This window comes from Fomitopsis serialis, assembly GCF_022376445.1.
Source record: "Fomitopsis serialis strain Sig1Antser10 chromosome Unknown B0H18scaffold_182, whole genome shotgun sequence".
Classification (NCBI taxonomy): Eukaryota; Fungi; Basidiomycota; class Agaricomycetes; order Polyporales; family Fomitopsidaceae; genus Fomitopsis; species Fomitopsis serialis.
This window is the reverse complement of record NW_025955142.1, coordinates 1-22630: the sequence shown is the minus strand read 5'-3', so window position 1 is coordinate 22630 and position 22630 is coordinate 1. Positions and strand designations below refer to the sequence as shown.

The 22630-nt window shown below is 57.1% G+C and overlaps 8 protein-coding genes across 8 annotated transcripts; 1 reads left to right on the top strand and 7 right to left on the bottom strand.

Annotated features, from left to right (window-relative positions):
* Window positions 1-922: 922 nt before the first annotated feature.
* Window positions 923-1763, bottom strand: B0H18DRAFT_850835 (uncharacterized protein; the record flags this gene model as incomplete). The annotated part of the gene is made up of 2 exons (XM_048039606.1): window positions 923-1191; window positions 1250-1763. Coding segments are annotated over 2 exons (783 nt in total), but the record flags the coding sequence as incomplete, so codon positions are not given.
* A 755-nt stretch (window positions 1764-2518) lies between these two features.
* On the bottom strand, window positions 2519-2695 carry B0H18DRAFT_853200 (uncharacterized protein; the record flags this gene model as incomplete). The annotated part of the gene is made up of 1 exon (XM_048039623.1): window positions 2519-2695. A coding segment is annotated over one exon (177 nt), but the record flags the coding sequence as incomplete, so codon positions are not given.
* A 1250-nt stretch (window positions 2696-3945) lies between these two features.
* On the bottom strand, window positions 3946-6201 carry B0H18DRAFT_1126107 (uncharacterized protein; the record flags this gene model as incomplete). The annotated part of the gene is made up of 10 exons (XM_048035118.1): window positions 3946-4112; window positions 4179-4407; window positions 4480-4517; window positions 4572-4585; window positions 4642-4976; window positions 5046-5112; window positions 5323-5499; window positions 5674-5795; window positions 5855-5872; window positions 6112-6201. The coding sequence occupies 10 exons, from the start codon at window positions 6199-6201 to the stop codon at window positions 3946-3948; spliced, it is 1257 nt and encodes a 418-aa protein (XP_047886098.1).
* A 691-nt stretch (window positions 6202-6892) lies between these two features.
* B0H18DRAFT_1126106 (uncharacterized protein) lies at window positions 6893-9242 on the bottom strand (the record flags this gene model as incomplete). The annotated part of the gene is made up of 10 exons (XM_048035117.1): window positions 6893-6923; window positions 6975-7061; window positions 7110-7257; window positions 7308-7964; window positions 8016-8147; window positions 8203-8315; window positions 8370-8461; window positions 8496-8504; window positions 8550-8882; window positions 8943-9242. 10 exons carry the CDS (start codon window positions 9240-9242, stop codon window positions 6893-6895), a joined length of 1902 nt encoding a protein of 633 aa, XP_047886097.1.
* A 935-nt stretch (window positions 9243-10177) lies between these two features.
* Window positions 10178-11363, bottom strand: B0H18DRAFT_1126104 (uncharacterized protein; the record flags this gene model as incomplete). The annotated part of the gene is made up of 3 exons (XM_048035116.1): window positions 10178-10858; window positions 10907-11143; window positions 11193-11363. The coding sequence occupies 3 exons, from the start codon at window positions 11361-11363 to the stop codon at window positions 10178-10180; spliced, it is 1089 nt and encodes a 362-aa protein (XP_047886096.1).
* A 251-nt stretch (window positions 11364-11614) lies between these two features.
* B0H18DRAFT_887962 (uncharacterized protein) lies at window positions 11615-13573 on the bottom strand (the record flags this gene model as incomplete). Its single annotated transcript, XM_048041205.1, has 1 exon — window positions 11615-13573. One exon carries the CDS (start codon window positions 13571-13573, stop codon window positions 11615-11617), a length of 1959 nt encoding a protein of 652 aa, XP_047886095.1.
* Window positions 13574-16469: 2896 nt separating this feature from the next.
* B0H18DRAFT_1088007 (uncharacterized protein) lies at window positions 16470-17659 on the top strand (the record flags this gene model as incomplete). Its single annotated transcript, XM_048032220.1, has 4 exons — window positions 16470-16964; window positions 17011-17198; window positions 17253-17415; window positions 17468-17659. The coding sequence occupies 4 exons, from the start codon at window positions 16470-16472 to the stop codon at window positions 17657-17659; spliced, it is 1038 nt and encodes a 345-aa protein (XP_047886094.1).
* A 3823-nt stretch (window positions 17660-21482) lies between these two features.
* B0H18DRAFT_1126101 (uncharacterized protein) lies at window positions 21483-22419 on the bottom strand (the record flags this gene model as incomplete). The annotated part of the gene is made up of 4 exons (XM_048035115.1): window positions 21483-21513; window positions 21561-21816; window positions 21880-22131; window positions 22197-22419. 4 exons carry the CDS (start codon window positions 22417-22419, stop codon window positions 21483-21485), a joined length of 762 nt encoding a protein of 253 aa, XP_047886093.1.
* Window positions 22420-22630: the final 211 nt, after the last annotated feature.

The window sequence follows — 22630 nt, the reverse complement described above, 5'->3', positions numbered from 1 at the left end:
GCAGAGGTACAGTACTATAGAATTAGCTGTAGCATGCGTACTCTCTTATCCAAACCCCAAAACAATTCTAATCCTAGCATACAACATGACTATTCTCGTCGCCCAGAAGGAAGGAGGCCACATGGGAGGGCCGCCAGCGCGCCAGGGCGGTGCCAGCAGGTGCCGGCGAGACGAACTTGCGGAGGGCAGGCAGAGGCGGGGAGCGTAATATGCATCACAGTACAAAGTACGAAAAGGGTCAGGCAAGCCGGGTGCGCACAGTTGGCGCATGGTTGGGAGCTTTGAGGCACGCCGGCACACCCGGCGGTGAGGGTGGAGAAGCCCAACGACAGTTGGAGTGAGGCTCCGTGCACGAGCTAGAGAGCGGCGCGGCGGGCTTCCTTTAGCAAACTGCGGATGCGATCACCCGGGCCGATCCCCAACGCGAACATCAACGCAGCTTGCCGCAGGACATCCAGAGGCGTGCTCGTGCACGCCGACGCGGGCTCGGCAACAAATAGCAGGCGGACGCCGCAGGAGACCAGCGCGCATTCTCCTACGACACAAGGAGGATGGGGTCACCCGGCAAAGCCTGAAGCATCCATCCCCACATGGGCGTCAGGAGACGAAACGTTGGCAGCCAGCAGGGGACCACAAGCGTTGCCAGGGAGGTAGCGCAGGCCTCTTGCCTGGCATGCTTCCGCAGACAACGTCAGCATGCGCAGTAAGGCCCAGCCGGGCGCGAGATAGAACACACCTGGGTGCTACCTTCCTCAGACATGCAAAGAGTTCCTTCATGCTCGTCGCCCAGATCCCTCGACCCCTCGCCTCTGCTCGTCCTGCTTCTCCCCCTCCGCGTGTCCAGCGACCTCAGGGGTCTCCGAATCCCCCACTTTCGTAGTCTAGTGCAGAGCGTCAGTACCATAGCAGCCCCGACAGTACGACTTACATCGGAGTAATCCCACTTCTCCTCGGGATCCCTACGCGCCTTCGCGAACGTCTCTGAGCATTGATCACTGAGCTTTTGGAACATGTCAGCTTTCTTCCTTGCATACGCGCGTGAACCGTCCGAGAGCTGAGTCTTCAGAGCGGCGGACTCCCATGCCAGGGACAGGTTTTTGAAGCCGAGTATCGTGCGCTTGAACTCGGCATGCAGCTTGTTAATCTCTTCGTTGATTCGTGCCAGGTCCGCCCGAGCTCGGAACCACTGGACTCGATCGACTTCAACAATAGTTAGCGTCGCGAAAACCAACTTACACCGACGACTGACCTTCTAGTTGCCAAGCATCTGCGTCAGTCTTGCTCGTCCAAGGTGGGATGGCAGTCCATATCCACGATTGCTCCTCGCGACTATCGCCCTGTTCGCGGGGCTTTCTCCAGTTCTTGCTTTTGAGGTCTTGCTCCATATTGATTGGTTTGAGGATGTCGGAGGTAGCGGTGTCGGACAAGGCGAGCAGACGGTCGCGGTTGTAATTGTACAAGCCAGCCAGCACTCGCGTCCGTGCGGCGGCGGCGGACACCTGCTTTTGCGACCGAGTATTGTCCTTCTGACCACGCGCGTGCTTGCGCTTGTCGGAGAGAAACGCACCCTGGTGGTTCACCAACATCTTCACTGCGTTCAGCAGATCATAGGCGTGGCCTAGGCGGATGCGACGTTCGAAAACAGCTAACGCTTCGAGGCCGAGGTCTTTGCGCTCCGAGGTGGAGAAGTCCGAAGGAACAACCAAGGGTTCATCTTCGGGCGACCCGCAGTCTTCATCATCCTTCCCGGCTTCGTCCGCCTCGACGTCGGGGAAGTCGATGTGAGGCATTACAGAGGCTTGCAGGTCGCGCCACTTCTCGAGTTCGCGACGAAGAGTGCGCCGCTCCGAGCCGATCCCCGGGTCCGTCTCATCAATCTCGAAAGGGTCGGCACTGCCACCGCCGCGGACTTTCTTGAGCTTGGCTCGCACTTCATATCTAGATGGCGTTAGTGCAGGTCAATGAGCGGTGTAAGTACTCACTGTCGTCTCTCGAGGTCAAGCCCTTTCCTGAAGAAATTCACCGTTCCCGACGGGACTTGATCGGCGGCAGCTGTTGTGAAGTCTGCCTTAGGGTTGATCTCGAGCTTGACGAGTTCTTCGTAGGCCTTCCCGGCGCTCGGAACTAATGCAACAGGTGAGTATATCAACGGACTGAGACGAAGAAACAGGTCCTACCCTTGCTTTCATCAAGGATGTACACGTTCTGTGCAGCGTCGGCAGCCGTCGCCGACACCTTGCCCTTGACCTTAGCCTTAGCTTTGCCCTGGCCCTTTCTCTTCGACTGCCTCCGCATCTGCATCGTTGTGCTGCCTGTCGCCGAACCGCCAGGCCCTGGGATGTCGGCTTGCATGGCCTTCCAGTCTTTGACGATGTCCCCCGCGACTTCGGTGAGGGCTTCGTATAGATTCTTCTTCTGGTCTTGCAGTGTAAACGCTTCTTTAAGTTTTCTAGCGAGAAACGACGCTAGACATCCTTTGTGAGCAACGAAAGATATATGTACTTGAGGAATAGCACGCACCCGTACCCTCCACTTTGCACCAATTCCAGTGGTTGTGAACGGCGTTGAGAGCGTCATGGCGATGACCGACGCTCATCTCGCGCGTACTGAGACCAACTTGGTTGTGTTCGGCCCATGGGTGTTCGACGCTCTCGCCGTGTGTGAGCCCTGCACCCCACGTGTAACAGAGGGCGAACCAGTGATGTCATTTAAGTGGGATTAATGATTGTTCATTAGTGAACATTTCTTAGCTTAAAAGGGGTACATTAATGAACTACTGTTAATCTAATGCTTGCATTGACGAGGATTAACCTTATTCTGATCCTCACATAATCCATAGCATTAGCCCGTACCAATCCAATTGCTAATCCTCACTAATCTGTCTCACTTACAGGTATGTTGGGCCAGACAAGTTGCTCTAATCCTTCGATTAGTCACGATTAACCTTAATCTAATCCTCACATAATCCATAGCACTAGCCAGTGCTAATCCAATTGCTAATCCACACTAATCCTCACTAATCTGTCTCACTTACAGGTATGTTGGGCCAGACAAGTTGCACATTACATGCTGTCAATCACATCCAATCTCATTAATCCATTCTGAAGCTCATGGTAATTCGTACTTAGGGTACTACTAATCCATTCTCAAGCTAATCTTAAGCCATACTTAGGCCTGCTAATCCATCCTTACACTACTACTCCTCTGTACTTAAGCTACTACTAATCTGCACTTAGGCTACTACTAATCTGTATGTAAACTCTTACTAATCCGTACTAATCCACACTTACACTCCTACACATCTGTACATACAGTACTACTACTCTCTACTTAAGCTACTCCTAATCTGTACTTAAGCTACTCCTAATCTGTACTTAGGCTACTACTAATCCTACTTAAGCTCCTCCTAATCCGTACTTACTAACATTACTGATCCCTACTTGGGCTACTACTAATTCATACTTACACTGTTACTAATCCGCACTTACACTACTATACATCTGTACATACAGTACCGTACTCTGTACTTAAGCTACTCCTAATCTGTTATTAGGCTACTACTAATCCGTACTTAAACTCCTTCTAGTCCGTACTTAAGCTACTACTAATCTGTACTTACGATACTACTTATCCATACTTATGCTACTACTGAGCCGTACCTATACTGCTACTTACCTGTACTTACACTACTCTTGATCTGTACTTAGGCTACTCTAAATCCATCCTAATGCTACTCCTGATCTATACTGTTCGTCCGTGCTTATGCTACCACAATCCGCCCAGCTTAGGCTCACTCGGATTCGGTCAGCCTCTTACTCAGTCAGCTCATGCCTGTCGGTCAGTCCTCGTCGGGTTAGTGCTCGTCGTGCTTGCGCTCGCCCGCACCATTGACAGCCCCGGCTTGCCGGCCCCATCCTCGGTGTCGACGGCTGTCTCCAGCATGCCCTAGGCACGTACGAGCCGATCGTCCATGTCCTGGACATTCTCCTGGTCATGTTTGCCGTCGGCTTTCGCGGGGTGGCCCTTGGCAAGCTCCTGCTTGCCATCGCCATCCTGGCCACGCACGGTATCACCACGCACGTCCCCGTCGCGTACATCCGCATCGTGCTGCTCTGCATCGTGCTGGTTCTGGTCACACTGAGCTTCGTGTGGATCATTTGCGGTGGGTTCTGACTCACCTGCGTCGCGCTCAAAGTGATTGTGTCCGGTAGGGTCTTGCTTTGCGGGCTCGTTGTTAGTGTGCTTACGCTCGCCGGAGGCCCCCACGAGTGGCTCCTGCTTGGTGAAGTATTCCTGGGCCGACTCTTGCCGCGGGGGCTCCTGATTGTCAGGCAGCGCCTCAGGAGGCGACCACTGCGCATCCTGGTCCTTAGCATGGTCGTGCTCGCTGGGGCTGATCTCGTAGGGCTATCGCCGGCCGCGCTTTATGCTTTCCGTGGCCCCGCATTCGCAGGGCTCGTGCCCGATGCGCTGACGCACGACAGTCAGCGCGCGGTAGGAGATGGGTCGGGCGTCGTCTTAACGGGCAGTGGTGGTCAACGGCGGCGGCGACAAGGCGTGTGCAAACTCACCGGCTCTCGCAGCTCTGCTGGTCATTGTTCGTGCCCATTCCTCCACCTTATCCACGCCTCTCCACCACACTCATGGCTCCAGCGGCGATTTGAGGCGCCACTAGAGCCCGGCATGTCCGTCTGTCGCGCTGGTTTGAGACGTGTCGCGAACACGCTGATGTGGTTGTGTTTGTGTGCCGTCGACGTGTCGAGTTTGGAGGATTGTGTGTCTCCGATGTTGAGGGGCACCGAGGGAGTAACAGGAGGTGGAGAAGGAAGGGGGGAGGTAGTGGGAGAGGGCGGGTGATTGACGAGTACCGACCCAACAGGGTTCGTCCTTCCAAAAAGGGCAATCCCGTGATTTTTGGCGCGAGTGGACGATGGGCCGTACTTAGTGACTATGCCGACCCCATAGCGAATCTTGCCCTACGATGAGCATATGTGATGACGAAGAATAGAAAATGAAGGAATATACCATCAAGCTCGCCACTCAACCATCTCGAACGGAGACGACCATCGCCCAGGGCCCTCGTCGACTGTGTGCCCACTGGCAGGGGCCCATCTGCACGGTGGATCAGCTGCGCGTTGGATGGTCATGGGCTTGTGCACGCCCGGGAGGCAGATGCGCAGCTTGTCACGGATCTGAGGCGCGGCTTCAGGCACGCGGCGGGGATGAGCACGGACAGCGCCAGCTGGGTCAGGACGGTCTGCGAGGACGGTTGTTAGCGTCTATACCGCCGCAGGACAACGAACTCGTGCCAGGTTGACACACCTGTTCTCGTTCCAGACGAGCTCCTCGCCAATCTCATGCTCCCTCGGCTGGTGCTCGGCGCGCTCCAGCCTGCTTTTCTCGCTCAGCGCGCTGCCACTCGCCCAGGCCCCGTATGTACCACCGTGAGTCGAGCTGAGCGTGCATTTGCTCGGCGGGTTCGTGTTCCGTGTGCTCTTGCTGGCCGGTGTCGTCGTCGACCAATAGGCAGTCCGCTAATAGTGCTCGCCGAACGCGTGGTTAGCGGGCTGATGCCCCTCGTCGCTCTCGGGTCGTTGGGGCCATCGTCGGCAAGCTCTCGCTGGCAAGGGTCAGCCTTGCGTAGAGCCGACGAAAGGGAATTGACTCGCCTACCATGCTGCTCCTTTGACCGCGTCCTCCCCTGCTCCCTGCGGCCCCGACCCTTCTTGTGCTCGGGCACGGCTGTTGACAGAGCACCCGGTGACGTGTTTGCGCACCTTCTGCGCCACGTCGACCTGCAGGTTGAGTGGCGGGAAGTGAGTGAAACGCGTACATATACGTGCGGCAGACTTACCCATCTCCGCAAATGGAACTTGCGGCACGCCATAGATCAGGGGCTACCATCGCCAAGTTCTTCGGAAATCCGTAAAAGGCGGAAGTGGCCGAAAGGATATGTTAGCGAGTCGGCCAACCGGTTGAATGTGTAGCGTACCTGATGACTGCGTCAGGGATGCCATCGGGAACGGAAGGACAAGTCGACGAGGAGACTGTGACATGGGTTAACGAGCAGACGCGTCGGCGACAGAGTAGCCGCCTGTAGTGAAAACTTACCTTCGCCTTTGAGCCCTCGCTAGGGACCTCCATGTAGATGTTCTTTCTCCCTCCTCCATGCGCGTCGTGTGGGTCGAGTCCGGGTTGCATGCCGCCTGAGCGACGCCGCGATAATCGTGTGCTCATTTGCGTGCACGTTCACGCGTCCTTTGGATGACGCGAGAACCTTGGGCTTGAAGAGGTCGGGAGGTCGCAGTATTCGATGATGGCAGTCGAGAGTGCGATGGGCGGGTGCTGGCACTGGCAGCGGACAATGCCATTTTGTTGGCACGACGATCGGTGCATGCTGCGGTTGCCCGCGAACGCACGGACAAACGGCTGTGGTTGTAGCGTAGATGGGCGTAGTGTCGATGTCGGTCGTAGTCAAACAGGTAGTCGCGGACGAGAAGTGAGCGATGGGCGCTACGAGCGCCCCACTCGATGCTCGGCGGCATTGGCTTCGAGAGATGTCGAGTGTGCCTCGCTGAAGACTGCGAGCTATCGTATATGGCCGTCAGCTCATGCCAATTGATTTGACGTGCATTGCGGTGCCATCCACGAAGCGAACCGTCAAGAACACATTGAATAAGGTGCATAGAGCGTGCACGAAGTCCCAGTGAGCGAAAGATACAATATGGTACTATCCCGCAGCCTCGTAATCAAGTAAAGAAAAGGCGTGAGACCCGAGAATTACAGCACGGGTGCGTCAAAAACCTCTCAACGGTGAGGAAAAGCTACCGGCTCGTCAAGTAATGTATCAGTCCATTGCCTTTGAGCCGCGTTGGGCGCGATCTCGACGCCGTTAGCGGCCACCCCGAGTGCGCATTCTTGCTCTTTGATGCACGTCAGATAAACTCACTACACGGGGACAATGGAAGACTGACTTCACAGTGTTGGTAGTCGACCGAGTTGTCATGCGACTAGAGGGCACCACTTCATCCGACTTCTTTCCCTTGGATGCACCACTACCCCTGCAGGTCGTCACTTAGCTGATGCTACAGGGAAAGTATGATACTCACTTCTTCTTGACCACCCCTCCGCCTTGCTTGTCCGATTTCCCTGCCTTGTGTTTCTTCGCCTGGTGTTCGTCTTCGCTACCGTCTTCAGGCTCCGCCTCGCTATCCACCCGCTTGCGTCTGGTGGTTCGCACCTTGGCAATCTTCACGGCTGCGAAATGTTTAGCATCTCTTTGACATGCTCACATAAGGCGGATTTACCTGGTTGTTGACGTGATTTCTCGGTCTCCTTCGCAGATTTGTCACTCAACACCTTAGTCTGACGAGCGCCCGAATTCACGGCGATCTGGGCATCCGGCTCCTCGTCGAGCTCGCCCTCGATACGACTAGCACTCTCGCTAGGGCGTAGCGAAGACGACCGTCCGTCGTGGCTGTCGTGGTCGTGGTCGTGGCCGTCATCGCGGTCGTCGTGGTCGGGGTCGTCGTCCTGGTGTTCACCCCCCACCTCGCCAGTGTTCTCAACACCGCTCTCGCCTTCGCCTGTCGCGTCAGTACCGTCACCCTCACCACTGATCACACTCGTAACCTCCTCGTCACCATCCTCCTCGTCACCATCCTCCTCGTCACCATCCTCCTTGTCACCATCCTCCTCGTCACTATCATCCTCGTCATCACTGTCCGATCCGAATAGGTTGTTGAGCCCGTTCATGTCAGGTGTCGCCGCACGGCTGCTTCGTGGCTCAACGTACTCGAAGCAGAAGGCGTTATCCTCGCCCTCTGCACTCCGGATGTTCTCCCACAGCGTGAACAGGCCAGCTTTCGTCTCAGGAGTTGGCCAGTTTCGCGCCCCCAGCTCTGCGTTGATCGCCTCCGGGGACACCAATGACGATGCGTCGTCAACGTCTCGGTGAGCATAATCTGCAGAGCAGCACTTCAGCGTGGCTCCAGCAGTACACTTATTCTACTCACCCCAGCAGGCTTGGAAGTACAGGTTGAGGACTTCCTTCGTCTTCGCGACGGACCAATCCTCGTCGGCAGGCGGGAGCAAGGGCTGGCCTTCTCGGTAAGTAATCCCGTCCCCTTCGCCGACGAGATGACGCGCTGTAGAGCATGTCGAACGATGTCGGCGCCGATCGAAGAAACTGTGAGTACTTACGAAGGACCTTGTGCGCAAAATCGGCCCACTGTTCATGCTCCTTCTGCAGATCGGCGTAGTCGATGAACCCCTGCTCGCCCTCCTTGGTGACGAGAGTGTCGCCAACATACAAGCTATGTACATAGTCACGTCAACAAAACATGCACAGTATGACATAGATCACTCACTGTGCGAGTGCCAGTTTGCTGCCATGCCTCAGCGCGATTTGGACGTAGTACATGACGTCGCCTACGCGTGTCAGGCCTCTGCCACTGGTGCTCTGCAGAAGTTTGGTCAGCCTGCGCGACAAGTACTTGCGGTTCCTGCGAAAATGGTCAGCATTCCGCGATGCCATTGCGAGACGCCACTAACTGTTCCATCGCAGCTTCTTCTTCTTCCGCAGAAGGCTCTGTCTTGTGCTCCACCTGGTTGTGGTATCCCTGCTGCACGTCCGCAGGCAGTGCTTTGAAGAGTTCCGTGCGCTTCTGAGCCTGAAATCCACCAGCTCCCGATCCACCCTTCTCGGTCTTGGCCTTGATGACGTCCTTGTTCTCGCTGGCCCAGAGTTCCGAGGCTCCTTTCGCCCGAGACCTCTTGAACAACTGCTTGGATTTCAAGGTCAGTCGGTCTGGGATTGTCGTGCTCAACTCCGGGGTCTTCGCACTAGGATAGCCGTGGTTTTTGAAATAGTTGTACACCGCCTGATCGCGCGACTTCTCAGTGGAACGCAATACAATTGGACACCGGGGATGAAGACTTACCTTCTCTAGGGAGTGTGGCTCTGGCCATGTATCCAGCTCGATCTTTTTCACCGTCTCTTTACGGATTGCTTCGTGTCCTGCGTGGTCCTTTCGCGAGGTTTTCCGCCACTCTGCAAGAGCCGCTGCCAGAATCGTGGGCCTTTGGTACAACTGCCAGTTAGTACGCGGGCGGCCCTTGCCCTTGACTTTGCCCTTGCCAGCCTTCGCACGCGCTTCTTCAAGGGGCTTCATGCTCGGGCCCGCGGCCGCCACTGGGCCCCCGGATCCCTCGCCCGTGAGTTCGCCTTGGTCGCCCGCCATTCAGTTCGGCTTGCAAAATCCACAGTCAGTGACAACTCCTGTTCTGCCAGGGACACGTACGTTGAAACTTGACAGTGTGGGGAACTCGCATGGACATAAAGTGAACTGAATAACGAGGCTGCCCGCTTCCCCGAAAGATGCGAGCCGGCCTGTCCCGGGCCTGTCATTCTATTCGATGATAGTGCGGTTGATCGCCCAATTCCTCTCCCGTCGTGCCTGACAACCCGTTTGATCGGCCACTCCACCGTTGAAGACGGACGCGAGATGGCATTAAGGCTACACCGCTCGATCGGCTCTGAGACCATATGATTTAAGTCCTACGGCAGACAGATAGCCTCGTGTCTACATTCTCGCAGGCGCACAGTACGGTACTACTACGCATAATGATTCTTGAAGTAGTTCTTGATCGCCTGCGAACACATGAACGCCTGTCCATCTGGTGCGACGACGCTAACGTACCACCACTTCGTCCACAACGTTCGGTTGCCAAGAGGGGTCTTGCTGGATCGCATGCTGAGCGGCGGCGATGATTCCAGCGCGAGCTTGGCGGTCGGTAGGTGACGTTCGCCTCCATTCGTGCAGGTACCTCGACAAGATCGCGCGGAACTGACGCGTCCATCCCCGACGGCGCCGTCTGCCGTCGTTTGCGGCGATGTTTGCCGGCACCATAATTGTCTGCGACAAACGATGTGTTATGAGTTCGAACGGTCACTCACACAATCAAGATATTTACTTACCACGCGAGCAAAGGACGAAGCGAACAGCAACTTGTGAACGAGAGCGCGCGATGAGGGTAATATAGCGCCATAGGACGAGATCACGCGCGTAGTATTAGTCTAAACAGTAATTCGAGGCCAAGATAACGGAGTGGGGATTTTCCGGAGCGTTAGGGTATACGTGTTCGGCAGCACATCACAACGAATCTCCTACTTCGATCAATTCGAAACGAGCATCTCGATCTCCTCATCGTCGTCAACAACCACCCACACCTCGTCATCCGATTCGTCCGCGTCGTCCGGCTCCTCCATGCGGGCTTTCCCCTTGTTTGCGGCACGCTTGCTTGGCGACGCCGGGAGATCGCCGCGCTTCCTCTTGTGTCCCGCCGATGAGCTTCCGGTCGAAGAACTAGGCAGACTGTGGCGCCGACTGGAGCCCGGAGAAGACGTGGACGACGTGGACGGGCTCGCATCGGACGTAATGACACGCCCTGAGCGCAAAACGCGACCCGGCGTCGACACCAGGAGCGCCTGCGAGCTGTGATCAGGTGATGGGCTGCGGTCGCCCGAGTCGCGAGCCTGCATGTGCTGCAGCAGCGACGGCAAGGGCGCCGGGCCGTCGTAAAGAACCTGCTGACTCGTGAGCACCAGATCTTCCAAACCGGGGCAGTCCACGACGCCTGGAGCCCTGTATACGAGGACCTCATCGCGAAGGAAGTAACGATGCTCGTTCACTCGCGGGAAGCCGACAAACTCTCCCAACTGGGCGTCATACAACTCGTAGTTCTCCCGCGGCTTCAGCGAGAGGATGTCGCACGTAATCGGCTGACGGAACGTGAGTTGCAGCTGGATGCCACGGTCCACACACGTAAGTGGGAGGGAGACAGGAACGTCCCCGTCCTACGACGATATTAGAGCAAGGACGAGTGCGGAAACAAATGGGCTTACCCTTATGTATACATAAACGACCACCGTCTCCGTCTGGAGATGAGGGCGCCCTGGCCCGGTGGCTGCAGCGATCAACGCGGGGGGAAGTTGGGCGCCAACGAAAGTGACACCACCAATTCTGGCAGGCGGGTTGAGACTTGCAACGCGGGCTCTGACCTCGTAGAGCTGCGCCTCCGTCATCTGCAGCGCGCCGGGCTTGAGGTGGTTCGCACATCGACGGTGTCGGGGCAGAGTACACTGTTTTAGAACATCAGTTCAACCCCCGAGAGAACCACAGCTGACTCACGATCCCGAAGACTTTGCCCAAGCTCGACGCGCTTGACGCTCCTAGGCTAACGATGGCGACGTGACGCACGTCGGGGTACGTCTCGCATGGCAGTAGATTTTGGCGAAGACGAGCATTCGAGGGGAGGTAGTCGTTGACGATCTCCTTGACGCGAGGATCGCTGCGCACCATGATGTCAGATGAGTGCCGTCTTGTTGCGGTGTCCGTTCGACCTTTTATACGCGAATGGGGCAGCCTTATTTGCTCCGTAACGGATGTGACGGTGTGGTGGGGATTAATATTTGCGAAAAAAAAATGCTCGCCTACCGACGTTCATCCCGTCGTTCCGTGGCGATCCAGATCGCCAAGTTCGATATATTTAGAGCAGTTCAGTATAACATCATGCGTAGCGACGAAAAAGAGTCTTGGGTTCATGTCTATCGTTACAACCAATTGTCGGGGAACACAGCGGGGGAGACAGGAAGGCGGTGAAAGACGTTAACGAAGGAGCGGACGTAGAATGCTAAGACAGACTGTTGTAATCGTTTGTAGTCCTCGGCCTGATACTCTATGATCGCTTCCGGGGGACTGACCTTCAACTCGTCTGGCAGACCCGGCCACCGAGCCATGACGCGCAGCAGTTCGCGAAATGTCACGCGGGCAACAGCCCACTGGCTATGTGGAGGAGAGACCCACGACGCACACGATTTTCCGTCCTGCTCCCAAAGGGGTATCACCCGCAGCCCGGAACCTTCTACACTCCACACGCGACACACCGCCGATTCTCGCTCCCAGCGTTGCAACGTACCCCAGGCACGCGATCCGGTAAGTACACTATCGAGCTCACGAAGCTCGCACCGCCAGTTAACCTCATGTATCTCCCAGAGTATCTGGGCGCGCAAGCCGCTGTGCGTGACGTTCTCAGCCATCACGGTAGTCGACCCCCATTCCCCAGTCTGACTTGCGTCGTACGAGGGGAGCCCTGCAGTCGCGGAGAACAGCCGCCGTATGTTTTGGTGGAGCTGTCGTCGCTCCTTATTGCGAGGCGCAGGATCACTCTTCGACGGCTCCTCGGCCTGCACCTTGTATTCGCCCCAAAGGGCATCACGCCATTCAGCTACGCGCAGTGGTTCGGCATTGATGGTGGGGTCGAGCAGACGTTGGCGAAGGAAGTGTCGGATTCGGACGTAGTTCCGGAAGTATCGGTTGATCTTGTCTCCTGGCCCCTCGAAGACGAACGGCGGCGGCCAGTAGTACGTTGACGAAGATTTCGGAGGAGGCAGGGTACCGACGGCCGACAACGCGTCCGCCCACATCAGCGGGACCGGGCAGTCCATCAGACGCTTGTACCTCAATGACGGGTGTGGCTCCACAGCCACTGCCTGAGCGCGATGCCCACGGTGAGCAGGGCGCGAAGAGCGACGCGTGCTGGAGGTCATAGCCTGAACACTCTTGCGCCCGTCATCAGCGTCCAGTCGCGCCTTCTTCGTCGGGCGGGCATCAGACGAAGCCGACGCTGGTTCGTCCCCTTCACTGGGCATCGACGGCAACTCGGCATCCAGTAGGGTCTGAAGGACCTCCTGCTGCATCTTGAAGGGCCAGTCCCCCGGATGGTGCACTATCCCCGACAGGTCTCCCTCCCCGCTGTACAACCGCGGGTACGACAGCTCATCGCTCATCTTCGAGGAGATCGCGTCGGGGTATGAATAGACCTCCCGCACGCGCACGAGCTTAGTGAGCGGCTGGATGAACCATACCGGAATCCCAAGGCGGAAGAGGCCCTGCGCGGTGGCGGGATTGTGCGTGAATGCACCACGCAAGGGCAGGGCTTCCTTGGCGGGGCGCGAGAGGTTACGCACGCGTGGCTGCACCACTTCGAAGAGCACGATGAGCCCCAGAAGCTCAAGGCAGAGTCTGGAGACGTGGGCGGCGATGGCGATAGCATGTGTGCGCCAAGTCGGGAGGAGTGTGAGTCGGTCGAGGGCCTGGCTGATCGTCGCGCAGAGGTGGTATCCAAACTTCTTTTGGTCTTCAATCATTCCACCACCGACGCGTTGGAACCTCTCCATCACGCCGCGCGCGTCGGCCTTCAGCAGCGCAAGGAACTGCGGCTGCAGACGGCCCAAGTCCGGCACACCACATGCCAGATCGTGCTCCCACTCGCTATCCGGGACTGGATCGTAGATAACGTTATAATCGAAGCTAAGCCCCAGGAACGTCGTACCCTTGGCGGGGATACAGGCGTGGTGCACGACATTAGAATGATAGAGCTGAGGCCAGACTGAGTACTCCTGAGGCCCCCATCGCCCATCCACGCGAGTGCAGATTCGACCGGGCGTTGCGACAGGAAACTCCGGCATCCACGTCGCGTTGGGCGTCGTCACGACCGCCCTGCGGTCCATCTTCCACTCAGTAGCGATCCGACCGTCGCACCACTGAAACTCGATCGGGCTATTAGTTTCACCTAAATGGTTGTCAGTGTCATATCACAACCTCGAACGTTTCATGCGCACCAAACAGATGCGGTGTTGCGTCCAGAACCAACTCCTCCGCCTCATCCGTCGTGCCATTTCCTTCCCTACTATCTAGGCCGAAAACGGCTAGGCGTCGCTCCTCGGCCGAGCCTTCCCGCGCCCCGCCAGCCGCACACAGCTCCGTTGACGTGAAGGGATCCCAATGGGTCGGGCGCAGGGGAGCGTCCATCGGTCGACGCTCCCTGGTTGCTGGGCCGCTGGAATCGGAACGGTCAGCGACCAAAGAAAGACACACTATAGTCTCGCTTACAACCGCACGTCCTGCGTGCTTCGCGAAGAAACTCCCGCCCTCGATGTCCTGTGCGTCGTGTGACCGTCTGTTTCTAGCAAGAGAGCTGGTACTCACGATGGCACACCCGACGACGTGCCCCACGCTCGAGACATCGTCACTGACTATACGCGCGTGAGACGACACTTTGGTTAGCGGGACAAGGGCAGATGTGTATGTAGTGTAGCTTACAACGACAGAGGGTAATGATCCTTCAAGGCTCTACTGGGTTGACAAGAGCGTCGTGTTGACGAACTTGAACGAGGATCGCTTTGACGAGTTAGTTGGCGTACCACAGGAGAAACGACGAGAGAACGTACGGGTGCGGTTGCAGACGCAATCTCTGCCGAGGTCCGTGAAAGAGCGATAGGAACTGGTCGTCTTGGCGTTAACACACCAAGACGATCACAGTGGTCGAAGAGGGTCAACTCTGAGCGTAGAGCTCTCGGTCGCGCCACTCAGGAGGAAGTCCCAGGTGTCTAGAGGTCGTCGAGTCGGGCCTTGTGGATGTCGAAGGCGGCTTGAGGTTGTCGCGTCGAGTTTTGACGAAGTCGAGGCGGGCTTGAGGATGATCGAGCCGGCGAGGAAAGGGAAGAGGATTAGAGCGGGATTGGAAGTTAGAGGGATTAACGGGATTAAGACCAGATTAAGATGTGAGGATTAGGTAGGATAAGGAGCGCGATTGGTTGGCCCGACGCGAACCGCGGGATACCTGCACGTGACTTGGCCGTTCGAACCAATCACACTGCCTAGCGCGTATTAATCCTCCTCTAATCCACGTTTAATCCGCTGCCTCTAATCCGCGTCTAATCCGCCTTCTCAAGCCTTCGTCCTATGCCTCTAATCCGCCATCTCACCTTCGTTCTATTCCGACTTCTGACGCTGTTGCTCTAATCCCGGGCCTCTCGCCCTCGCGACTCCATGATGCACCGTGCCCAAGTTCAAACGATCGCCCGGCGACCTCGCTAGACCCTGCTCAAGCTCTCGCCTCGAAACCATCGCCGCAAGTACACGCCCGGCCACAGGAAGAGACGGGTGTGCGAGGAGCCTTGACGGCTACCTTTGCCTCCGTGACACGACTCGCTCCCGCAGGGTTGCCTGCGGTTGAGAAGTCCGTGCACCGCCAATCACCGAAAGCAAGACTTGGGCTACCACGACGCACTGTACATATGGAAGACTCGCAAGTGCACGATCGGAGACGTCAATTGTCGCACATTGGTGAGTCCTGTCGCGAACGTGGCGCTCCCCAGGCTCAACATGTTTCTGTCAGTCTGCAATCGCATCGCCTGCTCATCCAAATGCAGGTGTACTCAACATGTCGACGACGCCCTCAACTCAGGTATGCATTTATGTTCCCTTGTCTCGCTCAAACTCGTCGGCTTAATACTTTGACGCGCTGTGCTACGGCCACAGCCAAGTTACCGCGCTCACTGGCAGCGACCTCCGATGTGCGAAGCAAGGCCGGGCCCATGCTGTCCCGTAGTGGCAGAGGAACACTGGTGTGCCCTGTGCATCCGTCCGCGTGAACCGTGCTCATCGCTCGGCAGTCGCTTCGCAGCATCCTGCGACGCGCATCAACCGCGTATGCCGGTCTCATCAGAGCTTTCGGCGTGGGCGTCGCTCCTGCTCCCCGACGCAGTGGATGCGGATCACGCCCAATTAAGTAAGTCCAGCTCGTTCCGGCGCCGCCAGGGTCCATCTAACCGTGCCGTCTCGAAGATACCGCACGGTGATGCTGTGCTTCCGCGCATCGGCCCCCAGGACAACGTGTGCAGTGCATGGTCATCGCCTGTTTCGATGAAGCGGAGGAGGCGCGAGCTTGAATCGCGCAGGTGTCTTCTCTGTAGACTTAGCATATCGCGATTTGCGTAGCAATCTATACGTGTGGTGTCAGCATGACAGCGTCCTCGGGGTACGGTGTGGCAGACAAGCCGCAGCGCGAACCGTGTCCCGACGCGCTGGTGGCCGGCGACGAGACTTCGTCCCCTGGGCGAGCACTGCACGCTTGCCGTGGGCGAACGCTTTCCGATGAGCGCGTCGCAAGGGCGAGCCAAGCGACCTCACGTTCATATCGAGGGGATCCATGCCCCGGTGGTAGCGGTCACGGAAACCATCTCCGTTCGCCCTCGTGGCCGTGCTCGACTTTCCGCCTCGGTCAGCCGCCGCATCGTGTCCTCCCCGCCTCCTAAGCGTCCGCGTCTGAAGAGTCCCCCTAATGCGAGCACTGCGCCTGCGCCCTCGGACATCCCACGCTCCCCCGGCCCGACGCCGGCGCAAGGAGACGAGAACTCGGGAGAGACAAAGTCGGGGAAGGGGAAGGGAAAGGGGAAGGGGAAGGAGCGCACGGTGAAGGTATGTCTATTCACCCCAGCACTTCCGCGCGGCGCTCACTGCGCTCCTCAGAATGGGATCTCACGGGTGCTGGAGGAATGGAAACCTCGGTTCAAGGATATCCTCGAGGACATCCTCGCTTCCGAGGTACCTGCCGGGCTCGACATGCCATGCGCATGTGAAAGATCGAAAGCCACGTCTCGATGCCGCGATTGCCTACAGTGTCCTCTCCAGTGCGAGGAGTGCGTGCGCGATGGACACCGGCTCAATCCACTTCACTGGGTTGAGACATGGAACGGCCGCTACCTGGAGAAGAAGGACTTGTCTGACCTCGGGTTCGAGATGTACCTCGGACATGGCGGCCTCCCGTGCAAGTACGCACTATCAGCAGCCCACCCCATCACGTACACCATCACGCACAGCAACGGCGTGCACCGCGTCATCATCCACGAATGCCACTGTCCAAGCCGACGACCTTCAGTCTCGCAACTCCTTCGTGCCGGCCTCTTTCCCGCCACTCTTAACCGTCCAGAGAGCGCGTTCAGCTTCGACGTTCTTCGTCAATGGGACCTCCATTTCCTGACCTCCAAGAAGGGTGCTTACGACTACTTCAATGCGCTCCGTCGACTCACCGACAATTCGGGCACGCGAACGGTTAAAGTACGTTCTCTCGTCCGTACCGAGTTCGATTCTAACTGGCGTACAGAATCGATACCGTGAGATGAACGTCGTAGGACGTGTCTGGCAGCATCTCACCGCGGAGAAAAGAGCCGGGCTACCTCACGGCTTAGTCCTGCCCAATCGAGCTCCGTCCATCACCGTGCCGTGTGTTGCCTGTCCGTGGCCAGGCTTCAACATGCCCGCCAACTGGAAAGACACCCCATCGGAGTTAGCGTGAGTGTCCAACGCAATGGGTGGTTGGACCGCCTGGTCAATTGATTGAGCCAGATACATACACGCCTCCGAACTCGGAGGAGATGGCAATCACGGCCTGCAGAAAAAGCGCAAGCGCGACGATCCCGATGATGTCAGCCTCTCTGAAGGTCAAGGATACTTCGTTCACCCGTCGAAGATGCAGAGCTATCTAGAAGCGATAGACTCTGAGCCTGCGGTCCGTATCCATCCGTCCTCGATTGCTCTTTTGCCTGACTTCCTACACTCAGCCGGAGACCTGTAGTGGATTCAAAGTGGGACGAGCCCAGCGGCCTGGCAAGTTTCGAAACTTGGAGGTCAGCGGGGTAGTGGCGGTCATCTGTATTCGTCATGGGTGCTTCCGTCCCGGTGCGATGGTCGATCTACAGAAGGGCGAACGGTATGCGAGCTCCCACACATACTCATCGCTGTCTGACCGTTAAGCAGGTACGGTCACATGGATTTCGCCTTGGCTGGAGCCCTGGAAGGGCTACAAGAGCTGAAGCACTTCATATTCACGTACACGTTGCGTGTATCTATGGCAAGAACTTGCGCGAACGGTTCGGTGCCCGGTTCCCGCATCTCGTCCCGCTCCTCGATCGCATGCAACTCCTGCTGCCGAAGCTCCACATGCTCGCACATAAGGAGCTCTGCCAGATCCTGTTCGCCCGTCTTTGTCATTTAAGTTGGATTAATGATTGTTCATTAATGAACATTTCTTAGCTTAAAAGGGGTACATTAATGAACTACTGTTAATCTAATGCTTGCATTGACGAGGATTAACCTTATTCTGATCCTCACATAATCCATAGCATTAGCCCGTACCAATCCAATTGCTAATCCTCACTAATCTGTCTCACTTACAGGTATGTTGGGCCAGACAAGTTGCTCTAATCCTTCGATTAGTCACGATTAACCTTAATCTAATCCTCACATAATCCATAGCACTAGCCAGTGCTAATCCAATTGCTAATCCACACTAATCCTCACTAATCTGTCTCACTTACAGGTATGTTGGGCCAGACAAGTTGCACAGTACATGCTGTCAATCACATCCAATCTCATTAATCCATTCTGAAGCTCATGGTAATTCGTACTTAGGGTACTACTAATCCATTCTCAAGCTAATCTTAAGCCATACTTAGGCCTGCTAATCCATCCTTACACTACTACTCCTCTGTACTTAAGCTACTACTAATCTGCACTTAGGCTACTACTAATCTGTATGTAAACTCTTACTAATCCGTACTAATCCACACTTACACTCCTACACATCTGTACATACAGTACTACTACTCTCTACTTAAGCTACTCCTAATCTGTACTTAAGCTACTCCTAATCTGTACTTAGGCTCCTACTAATCCTCTGTACTTCTCCTCTGTACTTAGCCCACTACCAACCCGTACTTAAGCTACTACTAAGCCATACTAATCCGTACTTAGGCTGGTACATACAGTACTACTACTCTGTACTTAGGCTACTACTAATCTATACTTAGGCCACTACTAACCCGTACTTAAGCTATTACTAATCCGTACTTAGGCTACTACTAATCCATACTACTACTCATCCGTATCACGGTACACCCATGCCCGTCACATTCGATCTGCTCGTGCTCATGGTGCCCACACTCACTCATCCCGCTCGTGTTTGTCTTGGTCAGCACATCCTGGTCATATTTGTGGTCATCCTCGTTGCGTCAATTCCGATTCTGCTCACTTCGCGGGCACCTGCTTCAGGACTCGTCCACGGCGTGCAACTGCTCGTTGACGGCCGTCCCTCTCGTGCTTGGATTTGCCGGGCTCAACCGCGGCGATCTCCTGCTCAGCAGGTCTGTCTTGGCTGCACATATACTGATCGCACGCGCCCTGGGCGTTCTCCCGATCAGGTCTCGTCATGGGTCCGCTGGCCCTCACCGGGATGCTCCTTTATAACCTCCTGCTTCCCATCGTCATCCCGTGGCCGCGCACTGTATCGTCGAGCTCGTGTGCGCCGCGCACGTCAGCGTCGTGCGAGTCCTGTTGACACTGAGCCTCGTGTCGCTCCTCCGCGAGCGGGTTCGTACTCACCTGCGTCGCGCTCATCCGTGTCATGTCCGGTGGGGTCGCACTGGGGCTGACTCTTGCTAGCCGGGCTCGCAGTCATCCGCGCTCTCTGGGGCCGTGCTCAACGGGCTACTGTTGGTCGGGTCCTTAGTCGGGTGCTTGTTCGCGGAACATCGCTCATTCGTGGTCCTCGTGCCCGATGTGTACTTTCACGGCAGCAAGCACCCCTGGGGCGACGCATGGTGACATTCCCCGAGCCCTGCATGAGGATGGTGGGACCTCGGGTCTTGGGCCTCTGTTGACGACCGCGTGGTGGCTTCGCTAGCATCTCACGACGCGGCGGCCTCGGCAGACCTCGCCGGGGTCTGCAGGCGTCGACCACGCAGCACGCTGCCGGAGATGCATACTAAAGCGGTTTTTATGGGTAGTAGCGAAGGGGGCGGCGGGGGCGACTCACCTGCTCTGGCAGCCCCGCTGGGCACATGCACCCTCGTTCCTTCCTCTTCCACCTGATCCTCAACTCCCCACCCCATTCACGGCCGCAGCCACGATTTTGACGCGTCGCTAGAGCCCGTAGCGACCGCTCGTCGCGCTGGTTTGAGAGTTGCGAACGTGTCCGCGCCGGCGCGTTTGCGTGGCGCCTGCGGCCTGCGCAATGGCAGATTCTTGAGGGCAGGTTGGGCATGATGTATCCGTGGGCGAGGGCGGTGATCTGAGGTCGGGAGGGCGACAGACTGAACGGCGGGAGGTGGGCAAGGGTGGCAGGCGGTGAGAGAGCGCGAGTCAAGCACGCGCATCGGTGTGCCCAAAAGGGTTAACCGTCCGAGAGCGGTAACTCCGCGGTATTCGGATCGAAGGGCTGCGTGCCACGGTGAGCAAAGTCAGCCATGGCTGATAGTGGGCAGGGCAGACGATATGTGACGTGGACGACGGGCAGGCGTGAGGGTGATGCGTGAGCCGCGGTGGCGAAGGGCAGGGTGGCGGGGACAACGGCCAGCAATCGGCAACGATGGGCGGAGTGAGGCGCGTGGATGAAACGATGGGCGACAACGTTTGCGGGGTGACGTGTGGCCGGCGCAGTAGGGGACGTACGCCAGGCGAAGGTGACGGGCCGCTGCCGGTGGCAGGTGACGAAGTGACTTGAGGGCGATGAAGGGGCTGTGGATGAGTGGGTGCTGGCGTGTGATGGATTCGACCAGGTGCCTTTGGACATGATCCAAACAGTCCGTGCCAGTCGTAGACCACGTCAAGGAATGTCGAGGGCGAGCTAGACGGAGGTTTGGGGCCGAGGTCAGCCCGCGAAGGGTGCAGCTTGCTGCACGAGCTTGACACTCGCACAAAGGCCCGACGACCTCCTCCATGCGCGCTTTCTCGAGCAGAGGTACAGTACTATAGAATTAGCTGTAGCATGCGTACTCTCTTATCCAAACCCCAAAACAATTCTAATCCTAGCATACAACATGACTATTCTCGTCGCCCAGAAGGAAGGAGGCCACATGGGAGGGCCGCCAGCGCGCCAGGGCGGTGCCAGCAGGTGCCGGCGAGACGAACTTGCGGAGGGCAGGCAGAGGCGGGGAGCGTAATATGCATCACAGTACAAGTACGAAAAGGGTCAGGCAAGCCGGGTGCGCACAGTTGGCGCATGGTTGGGAGCTTTGAGGCACGCCGGCACACCCGGCGGTGAGGGTGGAGAAGCCCAACGACAGTTGGAGTGAGGCTCCGTGCACGAGCTAGAGAGCGGCGCGGCGGGCTTCCTTTAGCAAACTGCGGATGCGATCACCCGGGCCGATCCCAACGCGAACATCAACGCAGCTTGCCGCAGGACATCCAGAGGCGTGCTCGTGCACGCCGACGCGGGCTCGGCAACAAATAGCAGGCGGACGCCGCAGGAGACCAGCGCGCATTCTCCTACGACACAAGGAGGATGGGGTCACCCGGCAAAGCCTGAGCATCCATCCCCACATGGGCGTCAGGAGACGAAACGTTGGCAGCCAGCAGGGGACCACAAGCGTTGCCAGGGAGGTAGCGCAGGCTCTTGCCTGGCATGCTTCCGCAGACAACGTCAGCATGCGCAGTAAGGCCCAGCCGGGCGCGAGATAGAACACACCTGGGTGCTACCTTCCTCAGACATGCAAAGAGTTCCTTCATGCTCGTCGCCCAGATCCCTCGACCCCTCGCCTCTGCTCGTCCTGCTTCTCCCCCTCCGCGTGTCCAGCGACCTCAGGGGTCTCCGAATCCCCACTTTCGTAGTCTAGTGCAGAGCGTCAGTACCATAGCAGCCCCGACAGTACGACTTACATCGGAGTAATCCCACTTCTCTCGGGATCCCTACGCGCCTTCGCGAACGTCTCTGAGCATTGATCACTGAGCTTTTGGAACATGTCAGCTTTCTTCCTTGCATACGCGCGTGAACCGTCCGAGAGCTGAGTCTTCAGAGCGGCGGACTCCCATGCCAGGGACAGGTTTTTGAAGCCGAGTATCGTGCGCTTGAACTCGGCATGCAGCTTGTTAATCTCTTCGTTGATTCGTGCCAGGTCCGCCGAGCTCGGAACCACTGGACTCGATCGACTTCAACAATAGTTAGCGTCGCGAAAACCAACTTACACCGACGACTGACCTTCTAGTTGCCAAGCATCTGCGTCAGTCTTGCTCGTCCAAGGTGGGATGGCAGTCCATATCCACGATTGCTCCTCGCGACTATCGCCCTGTTCGCGGGGCTTTCTCCAGTTCTTGCTTTTGAGGTCTTGCTCCATATTGATTGGTTTGAGGATGTCGGAGGTAGCGGTGTGGACAAGGCGAGCAGACGGTCGCGGTTGTAATTGTACAAGCCAGCCAGCACTCGCGTCCGTGCGGCGGCGGCGGACACCTGCTTTTGCGACCGAGTATTGTCCTTCTGACCACGCGCGTGCTTGCGCTTGTCGGAGAGAAACGCACCCTGGTGGTTCACCGACATCTTCACTGCGTTCAGCAGATCATAGGCGTGGCCTAGGCGGATGCGACGTTCGAAAACAGCTAACGCTTCGAGGCCGAGGTCTTTGCGCTCCGAGGTGGAGAAGTCCGAAGGAACAACCAAGGGTTCATCTTCGGGCGACCCGCAGTCTTCATCATCCTTCCCGGCTTCGTCCGCCTCGACGTCGGGGAAGTCGATGTGAGGCATTACAGAGGCTTGCAGGTCGCGCCACTTCTCGAGTTCGCGACGAAGAGTGCGCCGCTCCGAGCCGATCCCCGGGTCCGTCTCATCAATCTCGAAAGGGTCGGCACTGCCACCGCCGCGGACTTTCTTGAGCTTGGCTCGCACTTCATATCTAGATGCGTTAGTGCAGGTCAATGAGCGGTGTAAGTACTCACTGTCGTCTCTCGAGGTCAAG